The following is a 27,745-nucleotide window of genomic DNA, read 5'->3' as shown; positions in this document are numbered from 1 at the left end:
TTCCGGAGGACCAATTTTGCCACTTGCAATCGTTTTATTCTTAACATATCTGTAGAAGCCCTTAGGATTCTCCTCCTTGTCTGCGAGAGCAACCTCATGCCTTATTTTAGGCTCCTGGTTTCTTTAAGTGCTTTCTTGTGTTTCTTATACTTCATTTGCAAATTACCTCATTTGCTTCTATCTGCCTATACCTGTTATGCACCTCCTTTTTTTCCTTAACTAGGGCCTCAGCATCTGTTGAAAATCAAAGTTCCCTAAACCTGTTATCCTTTCCTTTTATTCTGACTGGCACATACAAGGTTTGTACTCCCAAAATTTCACTTTTGAAGGCCTCCCAGTTACCTAATACCCCTTTGCCAGAAAACAGCCTCTCCCAGTCCACACTTGTCAGATCCTTTCTGATACCACCAAAATTGGCCTTCTCGCCAGTTTAGAATCTCAATCCAAGCACCAGACCGATCCTTTTCCATAATTACCATGAAAGTGGCATTATGATCACGAGATGTAAAGTGTCCCTATACACAAACTTCCATCACCAGCCCTGTCTCATTCCCTGACAGGAGATCAAGTATTGCCCACTCCCTCACTGGGACTTTTACGTACTGATTAAGGAAACTTTCTTGAACATATTTGACAAACTCTATCCCATCTAGTCCTTTTACAGTAAAAGAGTCCCAGTCAAAATCACTTCCTATCAGAACCTTATGTTTCTTGCAACAGTCAGTGATCTCTCTACAAATTTGTTCCTCTAAATCCGACAGACTGTTGGGTGGTCTATATAAGAGCCCTGTTAAAGAGGTCATAGATTCCTTATTCCTCAGTTCCACCCATAAAGCCTCAATAGATTAATCTGTTCCGATGAGCACTGCTGTGACATTTTCTCTAATAATGCTACCCCTCCCTTTTAATCCCTCCCACTTTGTTGTGTATGAAACAACGGAAACCCAGAATATTGAGCCACATTCCTGCCTCTCCTGCAACCAAGTCTCACTAATGGTGACAATAATTCCATGTGTTGATTACGCCCTGAGCTCATCTTCCTTTTCTACAATACTTCTTGCATTGAAATATATGCAACTCAGAACATTAGACCCACCATGCTTAACCTTTAGCTTCCTGACTTTGTCTGGTGTTTTAACAATATCTGTCTCCACAACAACCACTATCTGTTCTAGCACTCTGTTCCCATCTCCTTTGCAATTCTAGCTTAAGCACTCCCTTATCCCCGTGCAGTACTAGCAAGTCTTCCAGTTAGGATATTAGTCCCCCTCTAGTTTCAGTGCAAACAGTCCCTTCTGTACCGGTCCCACCTTCCCTGGAACAGAGCCCAATGATCCAGAAATCTGAATCCCTTCCTCCTGCACCAAGCCCTTAGTCCCGTATTACACTGCGTAATCTTCATATTTCTGGCACATGGCATGAGATCACAACTCTGGTGGTTCTGTCCTTTAATTTCACACCTAACTCCCTTAACTCACTTGGTGGAACCTCATCCCTCTTCCTTTCTATGTCAATGGTATCTATAGGGACCACAATCTCTAGCTGCTCACTGTCCCACTTAAGAATGCTGACACCCAGAAGGAATCATACCATTCAGGAATCTCGTTCTCATCCACAGAACTTCGTTTAGATCCCCTAGGGATCCTCAGATTCACAACTCGCCTCTTCTCACCCATTCCCTTCTGTGCCAGAGGCAGACTCACTGCCAAAGACCTGACTGCTATGATTTTCCTCTGCTATGCCATACCCACAACAGTTTCCAAAGTGGTATACATGCTGTTGAGGGGGATGGCCACAGGGGTACTCTGCACTGGCTGTTTAACCCTTTTTACCCTCCTGACTGTCATCCAGTTTCCAGTGTCCTGAATCTTAGGTGTAAGTATTTCCCTATAGGTCCTGTCTATCACCCGCTCATCCTCGTGACAGTGGAGGTCTCCAACTTCCCACACCCCACAAGAGGAGCATTCACCTGTCCTGCTTGGCATCACTACTGCTCTAATTGTGCAATTCTGAAGAAGGAAACAATAAATAAACCGAAAAAAAATCTACCTACAGCTTTTCACCTTCTCTCACTCAAGTCCCTCCTTGCTGAAGCCTCAAAGAGCTAAAGTCTCAAAATCCCCACTCCAACACTGTCCACTCCAACAAAGGCCACTGCGCTTGCCACCGCCTTATTTTAATTTGCACTTGCTAATGAATCCCAATCTCTGACTGACCGCTGCTGAAATGCCAAAACTCCTGCAAAGCACTGCTTTTTAATGCACAGTCGCCGACCTGAGTGAGGCACTCCTTCTCTCACTCCCAATCTCTGACTAGCCACTGTTCAAACACTGTTCTTAAACCACCGAATGACATTAGCCACCTTTCTGTCATCACCAGTGGCTAATGATCAAACAAGTTTCTCCATAAGAGCCTCTGTAATTTCCTCTCTAGCCTCCTACAGAGTCCGAGAATGTTCTTGCTCATGCCCTCAAAATTTATTCATCTTAACTCACTGTAATGCTGCAAATACTTCCTCCTTGGTAATATATGAATGTCTTCCAAAACATCTCCACATTTCCTTTATCTCTTGAGCAACCACGATTTTCACCTTAATAAACACCAAGGAAAAATATTCATTAAAAATTCCACCTATTTCCTGCAGCTCAAGTCAATAGACTCTGCTAATCTCCAAGGGTACCTATTTTGTCCCTAGCCACTCTTTTATTACTGTGCAAAAATCTTAGACACATATATACTGTATATCTAGGGTATCTCAGACTTTGCACAGTACTGTAATATGTTTTGTGTATTACACTGCATTGCTGTCACAAAGAAAAATCATGACATATGTGAGTGATGATAAACCTGATTCTGATATGGGTCTATCGTGGACTGAGCGTGAGAAAGGGGACAGGGAGAGGGGAGGGAGGGGGAAGCACCAGAGAGATGTTCTGTAATGATCAATAAAGCAATTGTTTGGAATCAAATCACCTTGTCTGGTGTCTCAGGGCTGGGCGCATCTGCACCTGCGCCACCCACCCCCCCCCCCGGCACTCCTCTGCCACCTGTTCCACGCCACCCTCACCATTTCCAACATTGCTCCTGCCATATTTACAAACTCGCCCTCTGTTTCAAGTTGACAAAAGTCTGAGGCACCCCAGCCATATACATGTGCCCAAGACCTTTGTACAGTACTCTAAAATCTCTTGGGAATTTTTCTTAACTTTACATGCCATATTCATCTCATACCCTCTCTTTGCCCTCCTGCTCTTACTTTTTTTTTTACAGTCATCAGGGATTCATTCAGTCCTAACTTCCGAAACAATTCTTTATCTTCAGCAGAGCCTCAATTTCACTGATCAGAATAGATTCCTTAATCTTGCCAGGTTTATCCTTTATCCTAACAGGAGCATAGTGCTCTTGGACACATGTCATCACGCTCATGGCAAGCCTTTCTAACACACTCTTAAAAGTCTCCCACTTGCCATTCATTCCTTCTAGTTTGAAAGTAAAGACAAAACAATTAAAAGGTATGTGGAGTCTGTAGTGAAAATTGTAGTTTTTAAATTGGATGAAACCTTTTAATAGCAAGCATTCAGCTCTTGGTGATAGGGTGAAGCTAGCCTGCTACTCACAGGCGCAGGTCCTTATCTTAACCACTGATGGGGAATTTTATGTACACTGAAAAACAAAAAAAAAAGCCTGCTGTCTGCATCTAAAGAACTAACAGGATTCAAAGACATGTACTTATTGCAACGACACTTCAATGCAACTTTCAAAACCAGGAAAAAGCACAGTAAGTTACTTTGTGTTAGATCATATAGATGTGATCTTACTTTTAAACACATTAATTGCAATTAATGAAGGAAATATTCGAACTTGTCACCATAGTTACTCAATGGATAGAAGAACATTAAGCAGCTACAGTATATCCACACAGATATTTTCCGAGCCTTGTTGACTCTTACTTTCTGTGGATCTGGTCTGCTCCCAGGATTCCTCATAGAATTATATCTTTTTCCTTCATTTTCTACATCACTAATTTCCTGTCTCACTAACATGAAAATAATATTTAGTGTGTCTCATTTCTGCATTGATCTTAAATAACACAAACATATATCCAAACATAATTAACTATAAGCAGTCTCTATCATATGTTAGATATGGATGTTAAGTTTTCCTTCTTAGGGGAAAGACTGCAAAACTGAAATGTGTTTGTATATCATGATGATACTGGAATCTTATACAGAATTGGGACCAATTCAATTCAATAATGCTACAGTCTGATTATGTCTTTAATCAACACCATTTCTGAGCCTTGGCTACGAATGGAAAAGAAGGGAATGTCAGCAATGAGCATTGAAAATCATATAAACAAGATGCTGCCTTCTGCCCCATCTACTGGTAAATTTTTCTGAGATCAGGCTATAAATGATGACAAACACAAGTCTGGTAAATGGAATTGAGATACAGGTAAACCATGATATAGGAACACATAGCTGAAAAGTCTAAGGAATCAAAGATGCTAGCTATTTTCAGCAAGGCAATTGTTCTTATGAAGATCATTTGTGAATTAAAGAAGACACCAAGGCTGTGGAGGATAGGTTTTGTTTGAGATAGTGGTCAATTTGTGGCAAGTTTACAAGTCTTGTGTAAGTATACAGAGATAATTGCAGCTTAGCCAAGAATTATCATACTATGCAATCTTATCAGTAGAGAGGCTCCAGTAGGAAATACCTAAAACAAAAACTAGTTGAGCAAATTTGGGCATTTGTACATTTATTTATGTAACTAAAAATCAGCATCTGTTTATGTACGAGTAGAAGAAAATCTGTTTCATGCTCATGCCCACTGAAAGAGAGTCAGATTTTCAATTTGTTCCTTTCCCACAAGAAGATTGTGCATCACTGCTGCAAAATCACAACGAGGGTGAGAAAACAAAGTAATATTTTTATCACTCATGTTGCGGCCGATGAAATCTTTAGAAGTGCTTCCTGAAGGTGTCATGGTCCAGTCTGTGATGTCCGTGTTCTGGTTCACAGTCCAGTCCATGGACTCTGGATCTTCTGGTTGTCCCTTGTTTCAGTTGGGCTTAATCATAGGCACCTGATGCTCATCTTGGGGCTGGGATTATAAGTGGCCCTGGGTTCGAGTATGGGTGCTAGTTTGTCTCGTCAGTATCCCGTCCTTGCCTCTGTGGGGTAAGTCAGGCCGTCTTTGCCGTTACCCTGAGGCTGGACTGTTCCCTTCCCTTCCCCTTCCTTCTGCAGCCTTGCCCTGCAACCTGTCAAGTTCTACCACTGGAGTGAGACTGGAACCTTGCTGTGTCAAGATAAGGAACTGTCTATCGTTGAGTTGGAACTGCCTCTGTGTCCATGCCTTCGCTAGGTAGGTCTGGCCATTTGCCGCTACCTAGTGTTAGAACCGTCTCATCGTGTTCAGCAGTCTGTGTAGAGCCCCGGCCCCAAGTCCTGTTCCCAAGGAGGGGTCCTGGCTCTGTGTTCCATGTTTGAGTCCCGGCCCTAAGTCTTGTTCCCAAGGAGGGGTCCTGGCTCTTTGTTCCATGTCCCCATGTTCTGTCTCTCAAGTCCAAGGCTCTGTGTTCCAGTGCTCCCCAAGACCAAGTTAAGGCTTCCGGCTTTGTGTTCCGAGGTTCCTGTCTCCCAAGACCACGTCATGTCTTCGCCTAGTTCTGGAGTCCGAACCCAAGCCTCGTCATGTCCTCGCCTCGAGGAACCCAAGCCATGTTCAGTCCTGTAGCCATGTCATGTCCTCACCTAGTTTCGGGGTCTGAGACAGAGTCAAGACCCAGGTTCTGGGTCCTTGTTCAGTCTCCAGCTCAGAGTCCAAGCCCAGGCTCCTAGTTCCCAGTTCCTTGTCCTGGTCCTGCTTACCTAGCCAATGTCCTAGCCTAAGTCTGTGTTCTTGTCCCCAGTCTCTAGTCCTGTCCTGTTTCTAGTACTTCAGTGTCTGTGTCTTGCATTTGGGTCCGCCACCAGCGCCTCCGTTATGACAGTACGAACCAGCCATACTTGGACCCAGCAATGCAAACACTGTCGTCTAACTCTCGTCATCCTGGGTTCCCTCCTGATTGAACTTCCCCCCCCCCCACTGACCCAGGTCATCCTTAGCCTTGGACAGCCGGTTTGGTTGCGGGCAAGGCTCCAGAAGGAAGGGGAAGGGAAGGGAACAGTCCAGCCTCAGGGTAACGGCAAAGACAGCCTGGCTTACCCAACGGAGGCAAAAACCGGAAGGGACAGATCCAACCGCAGGGTAACAGCAAAGGCGGCCTGACTTACCCCACGGAGGCGAGCAAGGGATACTGACAAAACAAACCAGCAACCACACCCGAACCCAGAGCCATTTATATTCGCAGCCCCAAGACAAGCATCAGGTGCCTATGATTAAGACCAACTGAAACAAGGGACAGCCGGCAGACCCGGAGTCCGGAGTCCATGGACTGGACCGTGAACTGGAACGCGGACTTTACGGACCGGACTATGACAGAAGAAGATTTCAGGAAATGTACAGCAGTGATAATGTTCAAATTGTGGAATTCTTTGAAATTCATTGTTTTCCCACCATCCTCCTTGCATTTGAAAAGATGTTAATACACGTCTAGAAGCATTTCCTTACAACATTAATTTTCACACTGATTGGACTTAAAATGAAACTACATGTTCTACAAACAGAACCACAAATGAGACAATAGTGTATTAACTTGTTTAGTAACTGTAAAATAATTATGCAATCCAAAATGAAAATAGTCATTATTATTTTCTCAAGCAGTAACCCAGACTTCTTAATGTGGCCATAATGATGCAGTTCATGTCTCTCAGAATCCAAACTGATGATCTTCCTGATTACTTATCTTCTAATGATTACAATTATGGGAATAACTAATCAGAAGCATAATCATTTGAAATCAGTATACTGATTATATGTTCCTTTCTTTACATTTTTATTTTATTTTCATGACCTCATAAACATTAATTTTCAATTAAAGATAGATTAACCCAAAATTCAATCAAATAGCATTGCTTTATTCAGAGGTACTGTACACTATGAATGGAAGCAATCCTCACCCAGACTGTATCCAATTCCAAAGCGACTTGAACCATTCCATAAATTCAAGTCACAAATAGTCATGAATCACTTGTGTGAATGGCATGATCACCATATATCAAATAATATAATTCCCTAAACAAATCTCCTTAGAAGTGCTCCTTGGAAAATTAGGTTACATCATTCTCAGCACTCCTGCTGCAACTCTTATTCTAACCCCCACCTGTTAATATCCCCCAACATAATGCTTCCCCATTTTGTGATCATCGGCAGACATTGCCCATTACCAGATGGTAGTCCAAGCCCCAATCTATTTTACCCTCCCAGCCCTGATCAAGTTTATGATCTCCAACACTCCTATAAGTCCTCTCCCATTCACTACTTCAGCTCCTCTACTAACCCAAGATTTTTCTATGAAAAAGAAAGTGTGCAAGAGTTTTTCAGCAGCTCCTTGGGTTTCATGCATAATTGAACTTTAACAGGTCTGGGACCAACAAAAAAAATCAAAGGCATGTGCACAGCATCTCTTTATCATTCATCAGTGTAAATAAATTACACTTGTATTGTTGACACAATCTATACATTAGCTCTGCATAGATAAATGTTATTGCATTTTTGGGCTATATTTATGTCTGTTTGCTGATTTAAGAAAAGTACATGTTCAAATAGTGCAGCAATATCAATTTAAAATGTGAATACATCATTCCTCTTTGTTTACAACCGATCACAATATCATTAAATTTGAAGTGGTTCTGGAAAGGGACAAGGAACAAAAGTGAAGGCACTCAAATGAAGGAGGCTTATATTTCTGTGAATGATTGACAAGCCAAACAGTAAATGAGCAATAGGAATCCTTCAAGATGATAGATCAGGTACCTAACAAAAACGTTCCTGGAGGAAGAAGTGAAGGGCATTCAAAGCCACAGCTCTCTGAAGGAGTAAAATTAAACATTGAAAAGCAAAGCTCGTGACAAGTATGATATTCACATACGGTTGAGAACTTAAGGAAGTTTAACTGCCAAAATAAACTGTAAATAAAATGAGAAGCACATAAAGTCAAAGTAAAATTTATTATCAAAGTACGTACATGTTACATAACTACCTTGAGATTAATTTTCTTGCAGGCATTTACAGGAAAAATCGATATGATAGAATTTATGTATAAGTACACTCAAAGTCTATACAGAAACAGAATTTATTTTATGTCATTTTAGATTAGCAGACAACAACGAACACTACAAATCTTGTATAAACATTTCAGTAAGTGGGTGTGAGATAAAATGCATCAAAAGTAACACCAGGCTGGAAAACTAAAGTCGATCAAGTTTCTACATTTAAGCACCGGTCTTACTTAAGAAATCTGCATGGTAGAGGAGGACAGGTACTTTCAAAACTGTCACTGCTCATTACAAGCAACATCCATGTGAGAATGGGAAACACAGGTTGCCAGAATATGCCTGAGCTCACTGCAAAAAGGAAAATGAAAGCAGTCAGGCTAGGAGTGGAATAGCACACCTGTCAATAAGCACTCTGCCATCACAACTAAGTTTTGCACAAACCCATGAAAGGCATTATAACAGATGTGTGGGGAAATATTTCAGGATAACTGAAAAATGATCACTTAAGGCTTTGCTAACTTTCCTAACCTAGAATGTGCTCTCTCATCCAGTTGATTTGAATTTTCAACAGCCACACCAGCTTGGGTGCTCCACAGGTGGACCACAATAAACAGCATGAAGAGCCTCTGAAACAGCAGCAAATTGCTCCTCACTTAAAGTAATCTGTACAGGGAGAAAGGAGATCAGTAGAGGAGTGGAGCTCACCAGATGTTATATCTGCCTCACAGGTTGTACAAACATGGGATGGCCTTAAACACAAGAGATTTTGCAGATGCTGGAAATCTTGACAACACTCACAAAATGCTAGAAGATCTCAGCAAGTCAGGTGGCATCTGTGATGGGAAGTATACAGTTGACATTTAGGCAGGGACCTATCATCAGGATTAAATCTAGTTACCCTCTCACCTCTTCTCCTAACCTATCACTCCCTTTGGCTCCCTTCCTTCCCTTCTTCCATGAACACTGTCCTCTCCTATCAGATTATTTCTTCTTCAGCCTTGTAGCTCGCCCACCTATCACCTCCCAGCTTCTCAGTTCATCCCCCTCCTCCCTCACCTAGTCTCACTCATCAACTGCTAGCTTGTACTCCTTTCCTTCCCCGAACATTTTTATTCCAGCTTCTGCCCCCCTTCCTTTCCAGTCCTGGTGAACGGTCTCAACCTGAAATGGCAATTCTTTATTCCCTTCCATAGGTGTTGCCTGACTTGCCGAGTTCCTCCAGCATTCAGTATTCAGTCTTGGCCAGCTTCAGCAAGTGATAAGTGCAGCATACTAGAACATGACGTTGGCACATTAGATGGGCACCTTGGCCGGCATAGACATGTTGGGCTTGTATCTGTGGCTCAGGGCAGGTCGTCATCAAGGTGTGACACTCAAGCCATCCCGAGATGACCCATGAGATTTCCATTACTTGCAAAAGATCCCACTCCATAAATATATAGATGTTAACAGTCCAATGCTCATGAAGCATTCCTTTTACAGCTGTTCACTTTCCCAAATCCTTTCACCCTTCCAAACTGAAATGTCAACTGGTTGTTTGGAGAAAAGTGATATACCTTAAAGCATGATCAGGAATACCAATGTACAGACCAACTAATAAAAAAGTCAAACTACATGACAGCTGCAAGTCTTAAGTTTATAATCCATTGACATGCTGCTGCATCCTTGACAGATCTGGAGGCTTCTTAGTCTGCAAATGCCATGGATGTCAAACCAGCAAGGCATGCTGCACTTGTGTAACAAAGTGCTTAAGCAGAGGTTAGACATACAGGGGACAAAAAGGAGAGGGAAGATCTTCTTCAGACACGGAGGAAAACGGAAGGTGATGTAGGCAATGTAAGATAAGCAGGGCACATTGCAGTTTGGGATGTACTATTCAATGCATGCTTCACATAAGCTCCATCATCCAAATGCTTCTTTCTTCTCCCACTAAGAAAAACTAGACATGCAAACATTAACTTTGCCTCATCCACCCTATAACTTTCAGCCATGCTCTACCTCTACAAAAAATTTGCAATGCAGGAATATGGTGTCAACAAATATCTTTGAGAGGTTAAAGTTAACAATTTGAAATTCCCATATGAAAATCCTTGTACAAGAACAGATCCTTACATTTCTTCCAGCCACTTCAGCAGAGGTAGAAGCTTATTGCTCCAATGTGATCTGAAGCACAAAAAGAACTTGAATGAATTCCTCTGAACTTTAGTTTCTGAAGGCCTGACCTGCAATATTCTGATTGTACTTGTGCATGTGCAGACTCGCATATTTGTTATAAATCACGGGAACTTCAGGAGGGCAGTATGTATTACATTCAAGATGCATTTATTGAGTGCAAATCCTCACTATCTGCACACATTTACTCATGTCACAAGGTACTTCCTACTAGCTGCACTCTCTTCAAATGAAGTGCCGTTGCAAAAGCCTGAAACATTACGTGACTCACACTGAGCGAAATCGCTCTGATCATTCCAAACATCCACAATACATCTGTAACACAAGAGCATGCCTGCTAGGAGGAGCTCAAAATGTTAAGGCCTCCAAACCATACTTCCAGCAACCGTCCCCGCCTCTAACATCTGCCTTTGCTCATTTCTGATATACAAGGCACCAAACATTCAGAATGCGAAACACAAATAATCAAGTTCAAGTATATAAGCCAGAACAGGAAAAGCACATTTTGAAAAACACCTTCGAAATGAGTGATCTTCTCCTTTAAAGAGGAGCCACATTGTCCTGTTGAATGCCCTTTGAGCAAGGTGAATACCCTGAATGAGATTACAGACATAACTTCAAACTGTCCAGATGAGAATATTCAAGATTTCTGCACTTTATTCTATTTGATACATTTTCTGTTTTTGTTTGCATTGTGCTGACATCTCCAATTTCTATTAAATGTCATGCTTCAAATCTGCTGTTAAACAGTGAAGCTGAAACTGAGTTGTGTGTATTGCCATCATGCCCTGTCTGCTTGGCCAGGAAACCCAGAAACATGTTAATGCTTTAACTGAGAGAGGGAAAGCACTTACACTTATAAAATACCTTTGTTCTTTTTGGATTTTTCAAGAGCAGTCACTCTAGTAAAAGGAAGCGCAACAACTAATTGGCACACAAATAGTAAGGTGATAATGACCACATAATCTGTTTTTGTGATACTGAGCGAGAGGTAAATATTGGCCAGGAAAGCTCCTCTGCTCTTCTCCAAAATGGCAACATATTGTATGTCCACCTGCTACAGCAGACATGTTTTGGCTTAACGCAGCACTCATTTAGTAATGTACCAGATTGCCAACTTTCATGTTTGTGCGCAAGTTGCTGAAGTGGGACTTGAACACAACCTTCAGATTCAGAGGCAAGAGTGGCAAGAAATGATTCACAATTGATCAGAATAAAGCGGCCCTAAAAACACACCACAACTTTTAAAAAAAATCAGGTCTACTGGCAATTCAATCCTGCACCCCACCACAACCGCACCCCATCTTCTCCTCAATATAGGCGGTGCCTCAGGAAACTAAAACATGATCTAAAAAGGTTAAAGTCAAAAGACAGAAAGCAACATTTTTGTGGGGGACATGGGTGAGGTGGGAAATGGATACCCAAATATCTGATTTTACAAACAATGTGAGCATGTCAAATGAAAGAGGTAAAAAAAAACAGAATAGGAAACAAATAGTTAGAGGATATACTTAAAATGTTGGCAGTGCTTAAAAGTTGAAAAATCACCTGGTCCAGATGGAATGCATCCCAGGATTTTGAGGTAAGCAAGGGTAGATCTGGCCACAATTCTTCATTCCTACTTGGATGGACATGGGAGTGGTGCAAGAAGGCTGGAGGGTTGCACATGTTACACTCCTGTTTAAGAAAGGGGAGAGGGATGAACTAGAGCTCAGTTTGCCTAATATTAGTGTTAGAGAAAAAATAATACCCATTTGGCTTAATTAATGGCAGTCAGTGTGGTTGTATTAAGTCAGGACCAAAATCCTGCCCATGTACATTGAAGTGGTAATGGGTAGGGTTGATGAGTGTTGTGCATATCCTTTCCAAAGGCAGTGATATTAAAACTGGTACCTATGGTACAAGAAACGCAATATTGATGTTAAGGATACTATCAGAACGAGCTATTCAAGTGCAAAAAGATTTGTTTGTTTGTTTTATCGACTACACAAAAGCATTTGATAAAGTGAAGCAAAATAAGTTATTTGAAATATTACAGGAAACTCTAGATCTAGATTCGAAAGACCTCCACCTAATCAGAAATCTGTACTGGGAACAAACTGCTGCTGTAAGAATAGATGGAGAAGTGAGTCAGTTTACGAAAATCAAGAGAGGCAATAGACAAGGGTGTGTTTTCTCCCCGATTTATTTAATGTGTACAGTGAAATATTACAAAAAATAAGAGACATCTTGGAAATCAAAGTTGGCGGTGAAAACATCAATAATTTCAGATATGCAGATGACACTGTGTTAATTGCAAGTACAGAGGAAGAACTACAAAACTTATTGATATAGTTGTTGAAGAAAGTGCAAAAATGGGTCAATCTATCAATTGCAAAAAGATAGAATGTACGGTGATATCCAAAAAGAGGGAGAATCCTATCTGCAGGTTGAGAATAAACGGGGCAGACAAAACAATTACAGAACTTTTGCTACTTAGGAAGCTGGGTGACATCAGATGGCAGGTGCGACATGGACATCAAAAGAAGAATAGGGATGGCGAAAGACACCTTTACGAGAATGAAGAGTATACTGATCAATGCTAAACTAGGCATGACAACCCACCTCAGAGTACTGAAGTGCTACGTTTATCCAGTTATAGAAACATAGAAACATAGAAAATAGGTGCAGGAGTAGGCCATTCAGCCCTTCGAGCCTGCACCGCCATTTATTATGATCATGGCTGATCATCCAACTCAAACCCCGCCCCAGCCTTCCCTCCATACCCCCTGACCCCTGTAGCCACAAGGGCCATATCTAACTCCCTCTTAAACATAGCCAATGAACTGGCCTCAACAGTTTCCTGTGGCAGAGAATTCCACAGATTCACCACTCTCTGTGTGAAGAAGTTTTTCCTAATCTCGGTCCTAAAAGGCTTCCCCTCTATCCTCAAACTGTGACCCCTCGTTCTGGACTTCCCCAACATCGGGAACAATCTTCCTGCATCTAGCCTGTCCAATCCCTTTAGGATCTTATACGTTTCAATCAGATCCCCCCTCAATCTTCTAAATTCCAACGAGTACAAGCCCAGTTCATCCAGTCTTTCTTCATATGAAAGTCCTGCCATCCTAGGAATCAATCTGGTGAACCTTCTTTGTACTCCCTCTATGGCAAAGATGTCTTTCCTCAGATTAGGTGACCAAAACTGCACACAATACTCCAGGTGTGGTCTCACCAAGGCCTTGTACAACTGCAGTAGTACCTCCCTGCTCCTGTACTCGAATCCTCTCGCTATAAATGCCAGCATACCATTCGCCTTTTTCACCGCCTGCTGTACCTGCATGCCCACTTTCAATGACTGGTGTATAATGACACCCAGGTCTCGTTGCACCTTCCCTTTTCCTAATCGGCCACCATTCAGATAATAATCTGTTTTCCTATTTTTGCCACCAAAGTGGATAACTTCACATTTATCCACATTAAATTACATCTGCCGTGAGTTTGCCCACTCACCCAACCTATCCAAGTCACCCTGCATCCTCTTAGCATCCTCCTCACTGCTAACACTGCCACCCAGCTTCGTGTCATCCGCAAACTTGGAGATGCTGCATTTAATTCCCTCATCCAAGTCATTAATGTATATTGTAAACAACTGGGGTCCCAGCACTGAGCCTTGCGGTACCCCACTAGTCACCGTCTGCCATTCTGAAAAGGTCCCGTTTATTCCCACTCTGCTTCCTGTCTGCTAACCAATTCTCCACCCACACCAATACCCTACCCCCAATACCGTGTGCTTTAAGTTTGCACACTAATCTCCTGTGTGGGACCTTGTCAAAAGCCTTTTGAAATTCCAAATATACCACATCCACTGGTTCTCCCCTATCCACTCTACTAGTTACATCCTCAAAAAATTCTATGAGATTCGTCAGACATGATTTTCCTTTCACAAATCCATGCTGACTTTGTCCGATCATTTCACCGCTTTCCAAATGTGCTGTTATCACATCCTTGATAACTGACTCCAGCAGTTTCCCCACCACCGACGTTAGGCTAACCGGTCTATGATTCCCCAGTTTCTCTCTCCCTCCTTTTTTAAAAAGTGGGGTTACATTAGCCACCCTCCAATCCTCAGGAACTAGTCCAGAATCTAACGAGTTTTGAAAAATTATCACTAATGCATCCATTATTTCTTGGGCTACTTCCTTAAGCACTCTAGGATGCAGACCATCTGGCCCTGGGGATTTATCTGCCTTCAATCCCTTCAATTTACCTAACACCACTTCCCTACTAACATGTATTTCACTCAGTTCCTCCATCTCACTGGACCCTCTGTCCCTTACTATTTCTGGGAGATTATTTATGTCCTCCTTAGTGAAGACAGAACCAAAGTAATTATTCAATTGGTCTGCCATGTCCTTGCTCCCCATAATCAATTCACCTGTTTCTGTCTGCAGGGGACCTACATTTGTCTTTACCAGTCTTTTCCTTTTTACATATCTATAAAAGCTTTTACAGTCCGTTTTTATGTTCCCCGCCAGTTTTCTCTCATAATCTTTTTTCCCCTTCCTAATTAAGCCCTTTGTCCTCCTCTGCTGAACTCTGAATTTCTCCCAGTCCTCAGGTGAGCCACTTTCTCTGGCTAATTTGTATGCTACTTCTTTGGAATTGATACTATCCCTAATTTCTCTTGTCAGCCACGGGTGCACTACCTTCCTTGATTTATTCTTTTGCCAAACTGGGATGAAAAATTGTTGTAGTTCATCCATGCGATCTTTAAATGCTTGCCATTTCATATCCACCGTCAATCCTTTAAGTGTCATTTGCCAGTCTATCTTAGCTAATTCACGTCTCATACCTTCAAAGTTACCCCTCTTTAAGTTCAGAACCTTTGTTTCTGAATTATGTTATATGGCTCAGAATGTTGGACAATATCTAGTAACATGAGGAAATAAAGCAGCAGAGATGTGGTTCTTGAGGAGGATGCAAAGTATATCATGGACGAAATGAATATCTAACAAGGATGTCATGGACTGAGCAAACACAAAAAGAAATAATGTATGAGATCATGAAAAGGCAACGTAACTTCATTGGACATGTGATTAGGAAAGAGGAGTTAGAATGCATGGTAATTATGGGGAAGATTGAAGGGAAGAAAGCAAGAGGAAGACAAAGACAAATGATGATGGAGACAGCAGCCAGAGAACTGGAAATGAATACTAATGAATTGATCCACTTGACTCGAAACAGGAGTGTATGGGCTATGGCAGTCAAAGCTCAAACCGGGCATTGCACCTGATGATGATGATGATGATGATGATGATGATCAATGGGTAAAGAGGTAATGGTGCTACAGGTACTAAATTGGTTCAGAAACAGAAGACAAAGTAGTGGTTAACACCTTTGTTTCATTCTGGAGGGAAAACAAATTTCCCAAAGTCATTAGGCTCAACACACTTTTTGATTTATATTTATGATGTTAGGTTTGCCACAAACCTCAGCTGATTATAGTAGTGATCACATGTCCTGTGGCAGACTTGTAAAGTTGGAACAGTGAGCAATTAAGTAACAGATTTCAGGAAGACACATTTGGATGGTGAAATGGGCAGACATACAGTATGCAGATGAAATTTAATGCAGAGATGTGTGAAGTGATGCACATTTTAGACAAGAATGAGGAGTGGCTATATAACAAACTATTCAACTTTGAAGGTTTGAGAAACTGCATACATAAATATTAATGTGGTAGAACATTAATAAACTTGTTAAAATTAAACCATAATATATCTTTGGTTTTTCAGCATATATAAGGTGACTGAGTGACTGGAAAAGCCTTGGCTGGAGAATTGTGGTAAATTTCTGGATCACATTTTAAGACCGCAAAGCATGCAGAGGGCATTTACCAGAATTATATCAAAAATGAAGGACTGCAGTTGTACAAAAAACTAAAGAAATTAAAGACAGGATTACAACAACAAAAGAAAAATGAAGAAATAATTTGTATTTTCAAAAGGTAACCAAAGAATCCAAGAATTTAAGATAATCAACAGAAGCAGGAAGGGGGTTGGAATTCTTCCAGTGCAATAAATTATCTGGAACACACAACTTAAGAGGGTAGGCAGCACATCCAATAGCACTTTACAAACAGGAAACTGTACGCATATAATTTGAAAGGAAGAGAATGTAGAATTACGGAGAAATTGTACTAGTGGGACAATTTAGACAGTTCTTTCAATGAGCTGTCACAGACACAATGGGCCATTTGATTTTTTTCGCCCCCAGCTTCGCAGGATTCCATGAGAGACTTACATGGTCAAGAAAAATCACAGGTAAAAGTAGATAAAAACAAAATGTGGATACTGAACACCAAGTGAACTTATCTTGTTATTCTTTGGTATTAAAGTTCACTTTTCTCAGAAATAAAGGAATGATACATTACAAGACATTTAATTTGTTTTATTTGGTGATACAACACAGTGTGCTTATGTGTGGTGATTGAATTGTGTTCTTTTTCAAGGTGTACATGGCTACTCAAATCTTCCAGTCAGTAGCAATGCAATAATGTCATAATGTCAATTAATATCCCAATTTCAGGACATTACGAGTACTGCTCTGATCCCATAGTTTGAGGCAGTCACACTGGATCATAAAATCATTATGGAAAGAAGGAGAATGCTCATATTAGTTCTCTGAAAAAGTTACCAATTCATTCACTATTCTGGCTGCCTTGCATTTGCAGCTTTCGAGTTTTCAAATACTTATCCAAGGTCCCTTTGAAAGTTATTACTGGAATTTGCTTCCACCATCTCAAGAAGGAAGAGATAGTAAATAACTCAGTGTACAAACTACCCTCATCTCCTTGTCCTTTATCCTAAAAATATTTAGGTTTTAGTCTCTCAATAAAACTGATTTTTTCATCTTTAAAGGGCTAAGTGATAATATTTGTGTTCCTGCCTCAATATTTCAAATGTTAAAAGGATACCAAATGAACTGAAGCAGGCCATGACTATTTCTTGTAGAGTGGATGAAAAAAGACATTCTACCAACATTCAATGCTGCACATGTGCAGCAAGTATGGGTCAGTGTTATTTGTGCTTTACAAACGCTTCACTGGTAAATAGAGCCAGTACACATACAGTTTCAGGACAATTAGCAGATTTGAGCCTTGTCCAATCATCAAGCCTTACCATGAATCTAAATAAGGGTACAATCCAGAGTGACAAGGTGGTGGAAAAGTGTCTGTGTGGGTAGGATATCAGCAAGGGAATGTAGGCTAAAAGAGGTGGAAAACTATCATTTAGAACTGTTCTCAGGAACTGCAAAAAGTGAATGACATTTGGTTGTTTTCCAGGTAGGATCTCAATACAAGACTGGTGGCAGACTTCAAAAGATGCATTATTCTGCAGATTTCCCGTTTGCAAGTCACAAACTTCACAAATCACAAAATAAATGTGTTCGTATGCACTATAAATCATTTCATGCAACTACATTTGTGTTTCGGGGATTACATTTTGTTTCCTATTAGGCGAAGCATGAGGTTTGGTCCTGGATAGGACCTTATCACCTAATTTATTCAGCTATTTCACAACTGAGTTATTAACCTTTTTAAACACTTAATGATGACTGTGCTTCAACAGCTGCTTGGGAACTGTTAAAGGATTATTACAATTGCTTTTGCAATTTACTGATTTTACTGTTTCCGCTAATGAAAGAAAGTTATAAGAAATTTACTAAGTATTCATTTTCACATGGCATTTATAGTACAGAAAGAGACAAGATGACTTAACTGGTCTTTGCTAGTTCCTGTATTGCAGACAAACCACCTAACTGTCTTTCCACACAACCTTTTAATCCTTTATCCATAATATACTTTGAGTTTCCTCATAAATGCTTTTTATCTTCATACAGTACCATGATTCACACTTAAACCACTCTTGGGACAAAGAAGTTTCTTTTCAATCCCTATTTAGTAATGATCTTGTTTCTAACCGTAGCTTTGATTTCACTTACAAAGTAAAACATTTTCACCATATCCACTACATCAAAAACTATGAATATTATTCATTACCATAAACTATTAGATTACAGTCTCATCTACAGCTGAGAAAAAAATAATTGAATCATGCAAAACCTTCAAGATTATAAGCCCTTTCAGTAAGAAAGTATGATCAATGTCAGAAGTCAAGTAATTAAGCTTGTGCCATAACTGAAATGCTTATACAAAGGGTTGAGTCAATCTCCACTGACCTTGGAATGAAAGTGTTGAACAAAATTTGTTTGTGGATATTTTCTATCTGAACCTCTGTAATTGAGCTTAGAGATGCATTTCTCATTTCAACTGCACGTGGCTCTGCCCAGAAGCAGATGCTCAAAGTTCACATGAAAAACAAAGAGTTTCCCTAATATTTGAGCCTGCAGGATGCTAGAAGATTTTAAGTGTCCGAGGATGAGTGCAGATTGGTATCATTATGCTCTATACTTCAGTTAAATAGGAAACATTATGTATGCTCAAGTTCAGTGAGTGCTCAAACTGCTTATCTACAGTTATAACTAGGTTATGTATTATCATTCCTTCAGGGAGACAAATTGCTAAAAAGCCAGCAAAGGAACAATGGATCAAACAGCTTTCTTTTATGCTGAAGAGTTCTATGAATGCACACTCATATCATCATGGCAATGTTGCGAAGTAACTGTAAATAGAGCAGATATATTCCAACAAAAACAAAACAATACCCGTCAAATCTGAAACCATACCATTTACTATATTCAGCAAGAGCATTTTTATGTAGGATTTTGTCCACTTATTTAATGAAAGCAATTCACTGGAGAGTGACATGATTGGTGAAATCACTTCATCTCCACTAAAAAGCCACAGGTTAAAGCTCCAGTGTTATACGCTCTCTATCATCTGCACATCCTTCCTCCACTTCATTCTGGGTGCCTGACACCCAAGCACTGACAGGAAGGACAGCTAATCCCTACCTTTCCAGTCCATTCCTAGCCACACATTATACAGCACCATTGTTGCAGAGTTAAAACTGTCGTCTAAAATGATTGCGCCCGACAGCTAAAGGAGGCTGCCAAGAAACAAACAGGCTCCGTAGGAAAACAAAGAGAAGACTGTGTGGGAGGGAAAAACAACTTGAGATGCCTATATGGTATCTGCAGATGACATGGCAGCTTGTATAACCACAGTACTATGATTTGATTAAAAATACATTTGCAAAAGCCACTTACCTCCGTCTCCAGAACCTGATCCCATATCTGTAGAGAGACAAGATCTCATTAGAAGGAACAATAGCATAAAAAGTGATTTCTTTTTTGAAAAAAACTTGTCATCTTCTCAACACTGGCTGTGGTCTATTGCTAAAATCTACTGATGCAGTTTCTATCATGCCCAGAGGGACACTCAATCAGACTGATGAAAAAAAATGTACAAGTAGGGCTATGGCACGAAGTAGCACGAACTTATTTTTATTCTGGCTGTAACGGTGATTAAGTGTCCAGCATAGGGTGAACGCCGTTCTCATTTCCGTTCAATATGCCTTCAGTAATAGCTTTGAAATGTGATAAGGAGCAGTGCCTGTTGTCTGAGGCTCGCTTGGTTTATAAACGCTCGCACACAGACTCTCACCAGAGAGTCTCTGATTTATTTTACGATGTGACAGACACGAGGTTAAAGGCGCTTTCACGCTCGCTCGCTCTCTTTCACACGCTCGCACATCCCTCACAAACTGCAGAACATGTTCATACCGTTCGAACAAGATCCTTCGCCGAGCAGCTTTATTTCGCTCTGCTGCTTGCAGGCAGCCTGCCGCAGGTAGCACTCATTCTGGTAGGTATTGCCGTTGGAACCGCACACTGGCAAATAGTCAGTGCTGCACTAAAAAGAAACGGAATCATCGTTAAGATCCGGCAGACATTCCAGACTTTCTGCAAGATCCCTCCACACTGTGCGTATCCTGAGCAACCACCGCCAGCAGCCTGACCCAGTTTGGGATCCACCAGCGCGAAGGAAATAGCCCGGGCGGTGCGCGTCCCTTACCTTCAACTGGCAATCGCACGTTATCGTCTCCCCGATGCGCAAGCACTCCCCGCCGAACTGACAGGTATTGACGTCGCACAGAAACAAGTCGTGTCCTCTGTCTTCGAAACCTTCGAGGGAGTAAAACAGAGGGGCAGATAAAAGAGGGAACTTGGCGGCGACTGAGCTGCTCCCGTATCCATAGCAAGCAGGTCAGATATTGCAAAAAAAAGCTGGGCACGTGGCGAGATCGGGGCCCCTACTCGATAACGGCCGCGTTACTTCGGCACCCTGACTCGGACAAGTGTTGCAAAAAGAAATCATCAAGCAACCTTGTAAAAAAAAGCTCGCCCGCCTCGCTCCATTTCAATCCGAATTCCCACGTTCGCCTTTTAAATGAAATTCCGCTATTGCACATCTGCTCTGCAGCGTGCCTCGTAATAGGACATATATTTAAAATATACACACATATACATTCTATATATAGATTACACGTCCTTGCATGCGCGTACATGCACACGCACTTATACATATTTATAAGTAAATAAAATATAGAAAAATAGATTCATGGTTAGCAACTTGGAGAATGATATGAAGTTACAACTGAAATAAAAGGAACTGTATTTTAGATGCGAGCTTGTCTCCTGCCAATGAAGATTGATGTCCTGAATCTTTCTGTTGGTTAATCGCAAATCTAAACCTTCAGACAGAAATTGCAGGCAGCTGTGTGTGTGTGTGTGTGTGTGTGTGTGTGTGTGTGTGTATTGCGACATGGAAAAGCAAGGAGGAGAACAGGAGAGGAAGGGGGAAGAGGTGCGGAGGTGCATTCATTTTGCTATTGCAACCTGCAGGGGTAGCCCCGCCACCCCGCCCTCCAACCGAGTCTGGCTTCTCCACGGCACGGAGTCTGTCGGGGCGCTGAAGATCTGTTAAGAGAGTACATGCCCGCTAAGAGCTCAGGTACTTCCGAGGAAGATGTCGAGGCAGAGTGTTCGTTTCTGCATCTTCTACAACTCCGGGATAACGGTCAGCGAACGGAGGAAGAGCATACAAGCTGCGGCAGACATTTCCATCTCCGCCCTATCCCATCCTCAGAATAAATCAAATCGATTGAGCGCAAATGTTACAATAAAAGCAAAAATTGTTGAAAACAGTTCAGGCAGCATTGATAGAGGAACACAATGCACTTTCCCGAATTCGAGCAGAAATCCACCCTCTGATTTTTAAAGTGCCCATCTTTGCAACGCTACACTTGGACCCATCACCGCCAACTTTTAGCACGAGTATCAGCATTCATTTGGAGCCGTAGAAGGGAAAACCTTCAGCGTCCCCCCCCCCCCGGCAACCCAACCTCTCCCATTTTTCCATTCTCTCTGTTCTCAGCAGATACCCCTCTATCCCAATTCGGACTCCTGCCTTACCGGAGCAGTTCCAGCCGGTGGGAGTCTGGCAGTCACTCAGAGAGGTAGGGTAGGCTGATAGATTAACAGGTAGGGTGCAGAGAGTCAGCGTCGCCAGCAGAAAGTCCAGAGGAAGAGCAAGTGTCCAGCCTCGCGGGTGGGACTCCACCATGACGACAGGCGGTGGATCGTGGACCTCGGCTCAATCCCAGGTTCTCCGACCCCACCATCTTACACAGGGCACATCACGCATCCTGCGCGCAGCAACACCGCCACATGTGTCCTCCGTGAGCTCCCAAGTCTGGCCGGCGGCTGCAGCCCCTCTACCTCTCCCGCAGGCTCCTGCAGCCCTCTGTCTGACAGTGGGCTTGGGGCGGGTTGCTCGCCCTCTTGCACCGGCCGGGCTGGGCACTCCTGCAGCTCGCTCGCTCTCTCTCTCTCTCTCTCTCTGCTCTTCGCGTGCGCCGCACTGACTGGGCGGCTCGCTCGTCCTCTCGCGCTGGAGGGGCTGGGCGCTCCTGCAGCTCCCTCTCACGCGCCGACACTGGGCTGGGGCGCCTCGCTCGCGCTGGCCGGGCTGAATGCCTCTCCCGCCGGTAGTGTAGCTGGGGCGGCTCGCTCGCCCTCTCGCGCAAGGGAAACTTGTTATTGATGAGGCGCCCAGTGCGCTCCGGCTTTTTCTGATACATCCCTAGGCTGCGATTGGAGCGGCAGGGGGTTCTGCTCCGTCACGTGGGCGGCAGGACCCGCTTCTGATTGGCCCAGCGCGATATTGGCGGCTGGGACGCAGACAAGTGACCAGGAGAAGCAGAGGTTGGGTTTGAGGGACCAGCATCAGCACCGAGTCTGAATGAGCGAGGCGAGGCTCGGCTCGGCTCAGTTTAGCGCAGGGCTCGATCTCTGGATCCAAGACAGGGCAGGATGTTCCAGAAGCAGCATCAATTCTTGTCTGGCTTGGGTTTGGGAACAATCCCTGTGGGAACACTGATCGGGCTCAGCTCAGTTTAGGGTGGGCAGGATAGCACGAAGAACCCGCAACAGCAGCAACGACTCCCAATGCTCGGTTCGGCTCAGGCTTTGGGACGGGACAGAACGGCTTCAACGTCAAGCAAAAATCCGGGCTCAACTCATCTCAGAGCTTGGGGACGCATCGGGAGATCAGAACGTCAGCGCCGATCCGGGTTCCGCTCGGGGTTTGCTGTCCGGACAGGACGCAAGATTCCAAGACCAGGATCCAACCTGGTTCGGCTTGGGGCTTTGGGGTAGCTCGGCACGGGACAATCTAGCACCGGCATCCATCCCAAGTCGGCTCGGTTCATCGGGGGCTGAGGGGCAGGCAGGGGGAACTGATCTCAATAAAGGATCCGGGATCGGAGTGGTTGAGAGCCGAGGAAGTGGGTTAGTGAGGGATGGCTGCCGAGGACAGTGGGAGCGCGGCGGCTGTTGAGAGCAGCGGGATCGGTTCTCAGGAACTGGCCGCCGCTCCGGTTTCGGCGTAACTCGCTGCCAACAGGAATGGCAGCAGATTCAAGCTTCTTCTACCCGCCGGCTCAGGGTCGGAGGAACTGCGCCCATTACATTGTACCGAATTGCCATCGGAAGACTCCCAGCTGCAGCTCAAACACTGTCAACTTTCCATTTTTAATAGCAGAACTTAAAATAAATTATGTATTATTTCTATTGTACTGGCGAGGAGACTTGATGTAATAAAAGCACACTCGATCTCGCTCCCGCCGACGGACCTAGTAAAATGTTGTTATTCATACATCGGTACAGTTGCAGTTTCTCGCCGATAGCACGCATCAAACCTGTACTGTGTTTTTATGTATCTCGGAAGCTGGATGCAATGTTTAGTGCTGAGGAAATTGCATTATATGACCAGAATCTTGTCGTCAATATAGGCACCGAGGTGCACACGGGATGGGATCCTGGGCACAGAAAACACAGGAAGTTAGATTAGAATCGAAGGAATAGTTAACAACTCTGCTAACTGTTCCAAGCAAAGGCTGGAGAAGATCATTACCGACTCCAACAAGGAAGGATTAGAAACAAAGGGATCAGTAAATTCTCAGAACCCACTTTGGACACCAAGAACTGTAAATTTCAAGGCCATCGGATCAGATACATCGGAACAGTATATTCTGAAGACATGGAACTGGATAACAGGGACTGTATATTCTGAAGAAATGGCATTATAAACCAAAGCAGAGCAAGTTCTCAGGACATGGGATCAGATACCAGTGAGCAGTAAATTCTGAGAAACTGAAGCAGGATGCCAGGAGACAGTAAATTCTATGTACATGGGATGAGATACCAGTAAGCAGTAAATTCTGAGGAAATAGAACTAGATACTGGGGGCAATGCATTCCAAGGACAGAGGATTAGATATAAGAATGACTCAAAGGACGTTTTATGTAGTTAGTAGTAACATCGCAGACCCTGTAGGCTACATTATCAAATGCAAAAATACAGGAAATTTAAGGGACCTCCGACCGGATGAAAGGAAAAAAACTCTGAGAATGATGAACCTGGATTACAGGAAACCGCTGCCTCCTGAATATAACGGATGGGGTACCCTGGACAACAAATTCCTAAACACATGCGATTGGACATCAGGGGATAATGCATTCTGGGATGCACCTAAATCAGGAATCTTGGACAAAAGAAAACCTTTCGAGTCTTTAGCTTGTTCTTCCTAGGGACCAGTCACAATGTAGGATTCTGCTCAACCACTTTTATTCCTTGATGAAAAGTTTTGTAATCCTTTTCTCTCTGTACAAACATTAATCAAGTAAAGCATTGGAAATCTAGCCTGCATTACCCATTTATTCAAGTTTTAAAGACAATGTATTATAATTTTGAATTTTCCATCTAATTATCTATCCTTGAATTATTTGTGCAGCTGCATACTTCGCTATTATCTGCTAGTATAGTTCACAGGTAGCTTTGTGAAAGTTTTATATGCTTCATGAACTGACTTGCAAACCTGTCTTGTAATTTCATACAAAACACATCAAAGTTGCTGGTGAACGCAGCACGCCAGGCAGCATCTCTAGAAAGAGGTAGAGTCGACGTTTCAGGCCGAGACCCTTCCATGCTGCCTGGCCTGCTGCATTCACCAGCAACTTTGATGCGCGTTGCTTGAATTTCCAGCATCTGCAGAATTCCTTGTGTTTTGTAATTTCATAGTTAGGACCTTGATTTTAGAAATTCACGTTTTGTTAATTCATCTCCAGGAGTTTTGTTTTTTTTTGATATTTCAGTCATGATTCTAGTACTTTTCACCTTGATTAATTACACATAACCATGCATTCAACCAATGAATCAAATGATCCAGTTTTGGTGTTTCTTGCTCGGTAGTGCCTCGAGAACATGGCCATACATTTGAACAGCCAGTCAGACCTTTGAATTAATATCTCATCTCATCACCACAGAACATACAACACTCACTCATCTTTACTCTGAAGCATTTAACTTAAGTATGTGCTTAGGTCCTGGAGTGAAATTTAAGCCATGAACCTCTAATTAAGAATTAAGTATGCAACCAGCTATGCTGAATTAAACCTTTGTACAACATCATAAATGTAAATTCACTTTCTAATGGGTATCATTCTGGCAGACTAAAGGAATGCAAGATAACTATTTCCACTATGAACCACCATTAAATGCCCTAATCCACAATTCCGATTCTGAGAAGCTAAAGAATTTTTTTTGTGCCAAAGAGGAATCTTCCTATTTAACTATCTTAGTGTTCCACACTGTGTATTTTATTAATATCCCTATTCATCCTTCACATCATCTCAAACTCCACAGTAGGACTTTAAAAAATGCTCAGCAACACACAAAAAACACAGGAGGAACTCAGCAGGTCAAGCAGCATCAATGGAAATGAATAAACAGCAGCCGTTTCAGGTTGAGCCCCTTCTTAAGGGAGTGGGGGGGGGGAACGATGTCAGAATAAAAAGGTGGGAGGAGGGGAAGGAGGATAGCTAGAAAGTAAAAGGTGAAACTAGGTGGGTTGGAAAGGTAGAGGGCTGGAGACGAAGGAATCAGATAGGACAGGGGAGTGGCCTGCTGAGTTCCTCCAGCACTTTGTGTGTACGTTGCTTTGGATTTACAGCAACTGCAGACTTTCTCGTATTTTAAAATAATGCTTGTGCTTATGATGAGCACTTCTATTCTCTGGTATTGTGTACCAGAAACATGGTCCTAATTCATCCTAATAATTTTCTGGCCATTAGTATTGTAACAGAACTGGACAGACTAGATGAAAGGAGGATGTTCCTAATGGCTAGCGAGTCTAGATCAGGGAGTCACAGCTTCAGAATTTGTGATATGTCATTTAGAAACAAGATCGTGAGAAATTTCTTCAACAGAGGGTTGTGAATCTGTAGAGTCCTCTACCAAAGTAGGCAGTGGAGACCAAGTCATTAATTGTATTCAAAAAAGGTATAGTCATAGTCATACTTTATTGATCCCAGGGGAAATTGGTTTTCATTACAGTTGCACCATAAATAATTAAATAGTAATATGTAAATTATGCCAGGAAATACGTCCAGGACCAGCCTATTGGTTCAGGGTGTCTGACCCTCCAAGGGAGGAGTTGTAAAGTTTGAAAGCCACACGCAGGAATGACTTCCTATGATGCTCTGTTTTGCATCTCAGTGGAATGAGTCTCTGGCTGAATGTACTCCTGTGCCCAACCAGTACACTATGTAGTGGATGGGAGACATTGTCCAAGATGGCATGCAACTTGGACAGCATCCTCTTTTCAGACACCACCATCAGAGAGTCCAGTTCCATCCCCACAACATCACTGGCCTTACGAATGAGTTTGTTGATTCTGTTGGTGTCTGCTACCCTCAGCCTGCTGCCCCAGCACACAACAGCAAACATGATCACACTGGCCACCACAGACTCGTAGAACATCCTCAGCATTGTCCGACAGATGTTAAAGGACCTCAGTCTCCTCAGGAAATAGAGATGGCTCTGACCCTTCTTGTAGACAGCCTCAGTGTTCTTTGACCAGTCCAGTTCATTGTCAATTCGTATCCCTAGCTATCTGTAATCTTCCACCATGTCCACACTGACCCCCCGGATGGAAACGGGGGTCACCGGTGCCTTAGCTCTCCTCAGGTCTACCACCAGCTCCTTAGTCTTTTTCACATTAAGCTGCAGATAATTCTGGTCACACCATGTGACAAAGTTTCCTACCGTAGCCCTGTACTCAGCCTCATCTCCCTTGCTGATGCAGCCAACTATGGCAGAGTCATCAGAAAATCTCTGAAGATGACAAGACTCTGTGCAGTAGTTGAATATATTAATGATAAAGGAACCAGGAATTTGGGGGAGAAGACAGGAACAGGGTTCTGAAATGGGTCATCAGCCCTGATCATGTTGAATGGTGGAGCTGGGCTAAAGTACCCTGCTGCTCCTGTTTTCTGTGATTCATTGCTTCTAGAATCCTCAGAGGTAGGCTAACAAATACAATATTTTATGCATATATTACTCTTAAGTCTACTCGGTACCCACACTATTAATTTTCATTATGAGACCAACATTTCTCTGGCAGGCAACACTATCCAGCTTTCCTCTCCTTTCCTCTGCAATCTCAGTACCAATGTCTAACTTCCAACTTGACAATTGTTCGCGAAACTAACCCTCCTCAGCCCAACACTCATCCACAGCAACTTCTTTTCTTCCTCTTCCTTTTAGAACTATGTATATATAATGTCTTCAATCCCTTTAAATATTGCACTTTATGCAATCCCATTCTCCTGTTAACGTTTTGATTTATTACATCACTATATAACCAGTGACTATCTATGCCATCATTTCCTGCTTAAATCTCTTCTGACTGACTTTTTCCTCATGCATGGTGTTTATGTTGCTTTGAGTAGGCTATGATTCACGACATAGATCTTGTTCTATCTTGACAAAGGTAATGGATTTTCCTTAGTTACCCAGCTGGTTAAGTCATTCCCTGGCCACATCACTTTATCCTATAT

General features: G+C 42.6%; 1 protein-coding gene across 1 annotated transcript in view; it reads right to left on the bottom strand.

Annotated features, from left to right (window-relative positions):
• LOC134348497 (tomoregulin-2-like) overlaps positions 1-22,374 on the bottom strand; it is a 112,490-nt gene extending 90,116 nt beyond the window's left edge. Inside the window, exons 1-4 of the mRNA XM_063051965.1 lie at positions 21,759-22,374; positions 20,359-20,468; positions 20,067-20,196; positions 19,551-19,577 (exon numbers count right to left, since the gene is read on the bottom strand). Of these exons, the coding sequence (XP_062908035.1) occupies positions 19,551-19,577; positions 20,067-20,196; positions 20,359-20,468; positions 21,759-21,909 (418 nt within the window). The 5' untranslated portion in view covers positions 21,910-22,374. The remainder of the gene's footprint in view (positions 1-19,550; positions 19,578-20,066; positions 20,197-20,358; positions 20,469-21,758) is intronic.
• Positions 22,375-27,745: the final 5,371 nt, after the last annotated feature.

This window comes from Mobula hypostoma, chromosome 6 (genome assembly GCF_963921235.1).
Source record: "Mobula hypostoma chromosome 6, sMobHyp1.1, whole genome shotgun sequence".
NCBI lineage: Eukaryota > Metazoa > Chordata > Chondrichthyes > Myliobatiformes > Myliobatidae > Mobula > Mobula hypostoma.
The sequence above is the reverse complement of the archived record's forward strand: the minus strand, read 5'-3'. Positions and strand labels throughout refer to the sequence as shown.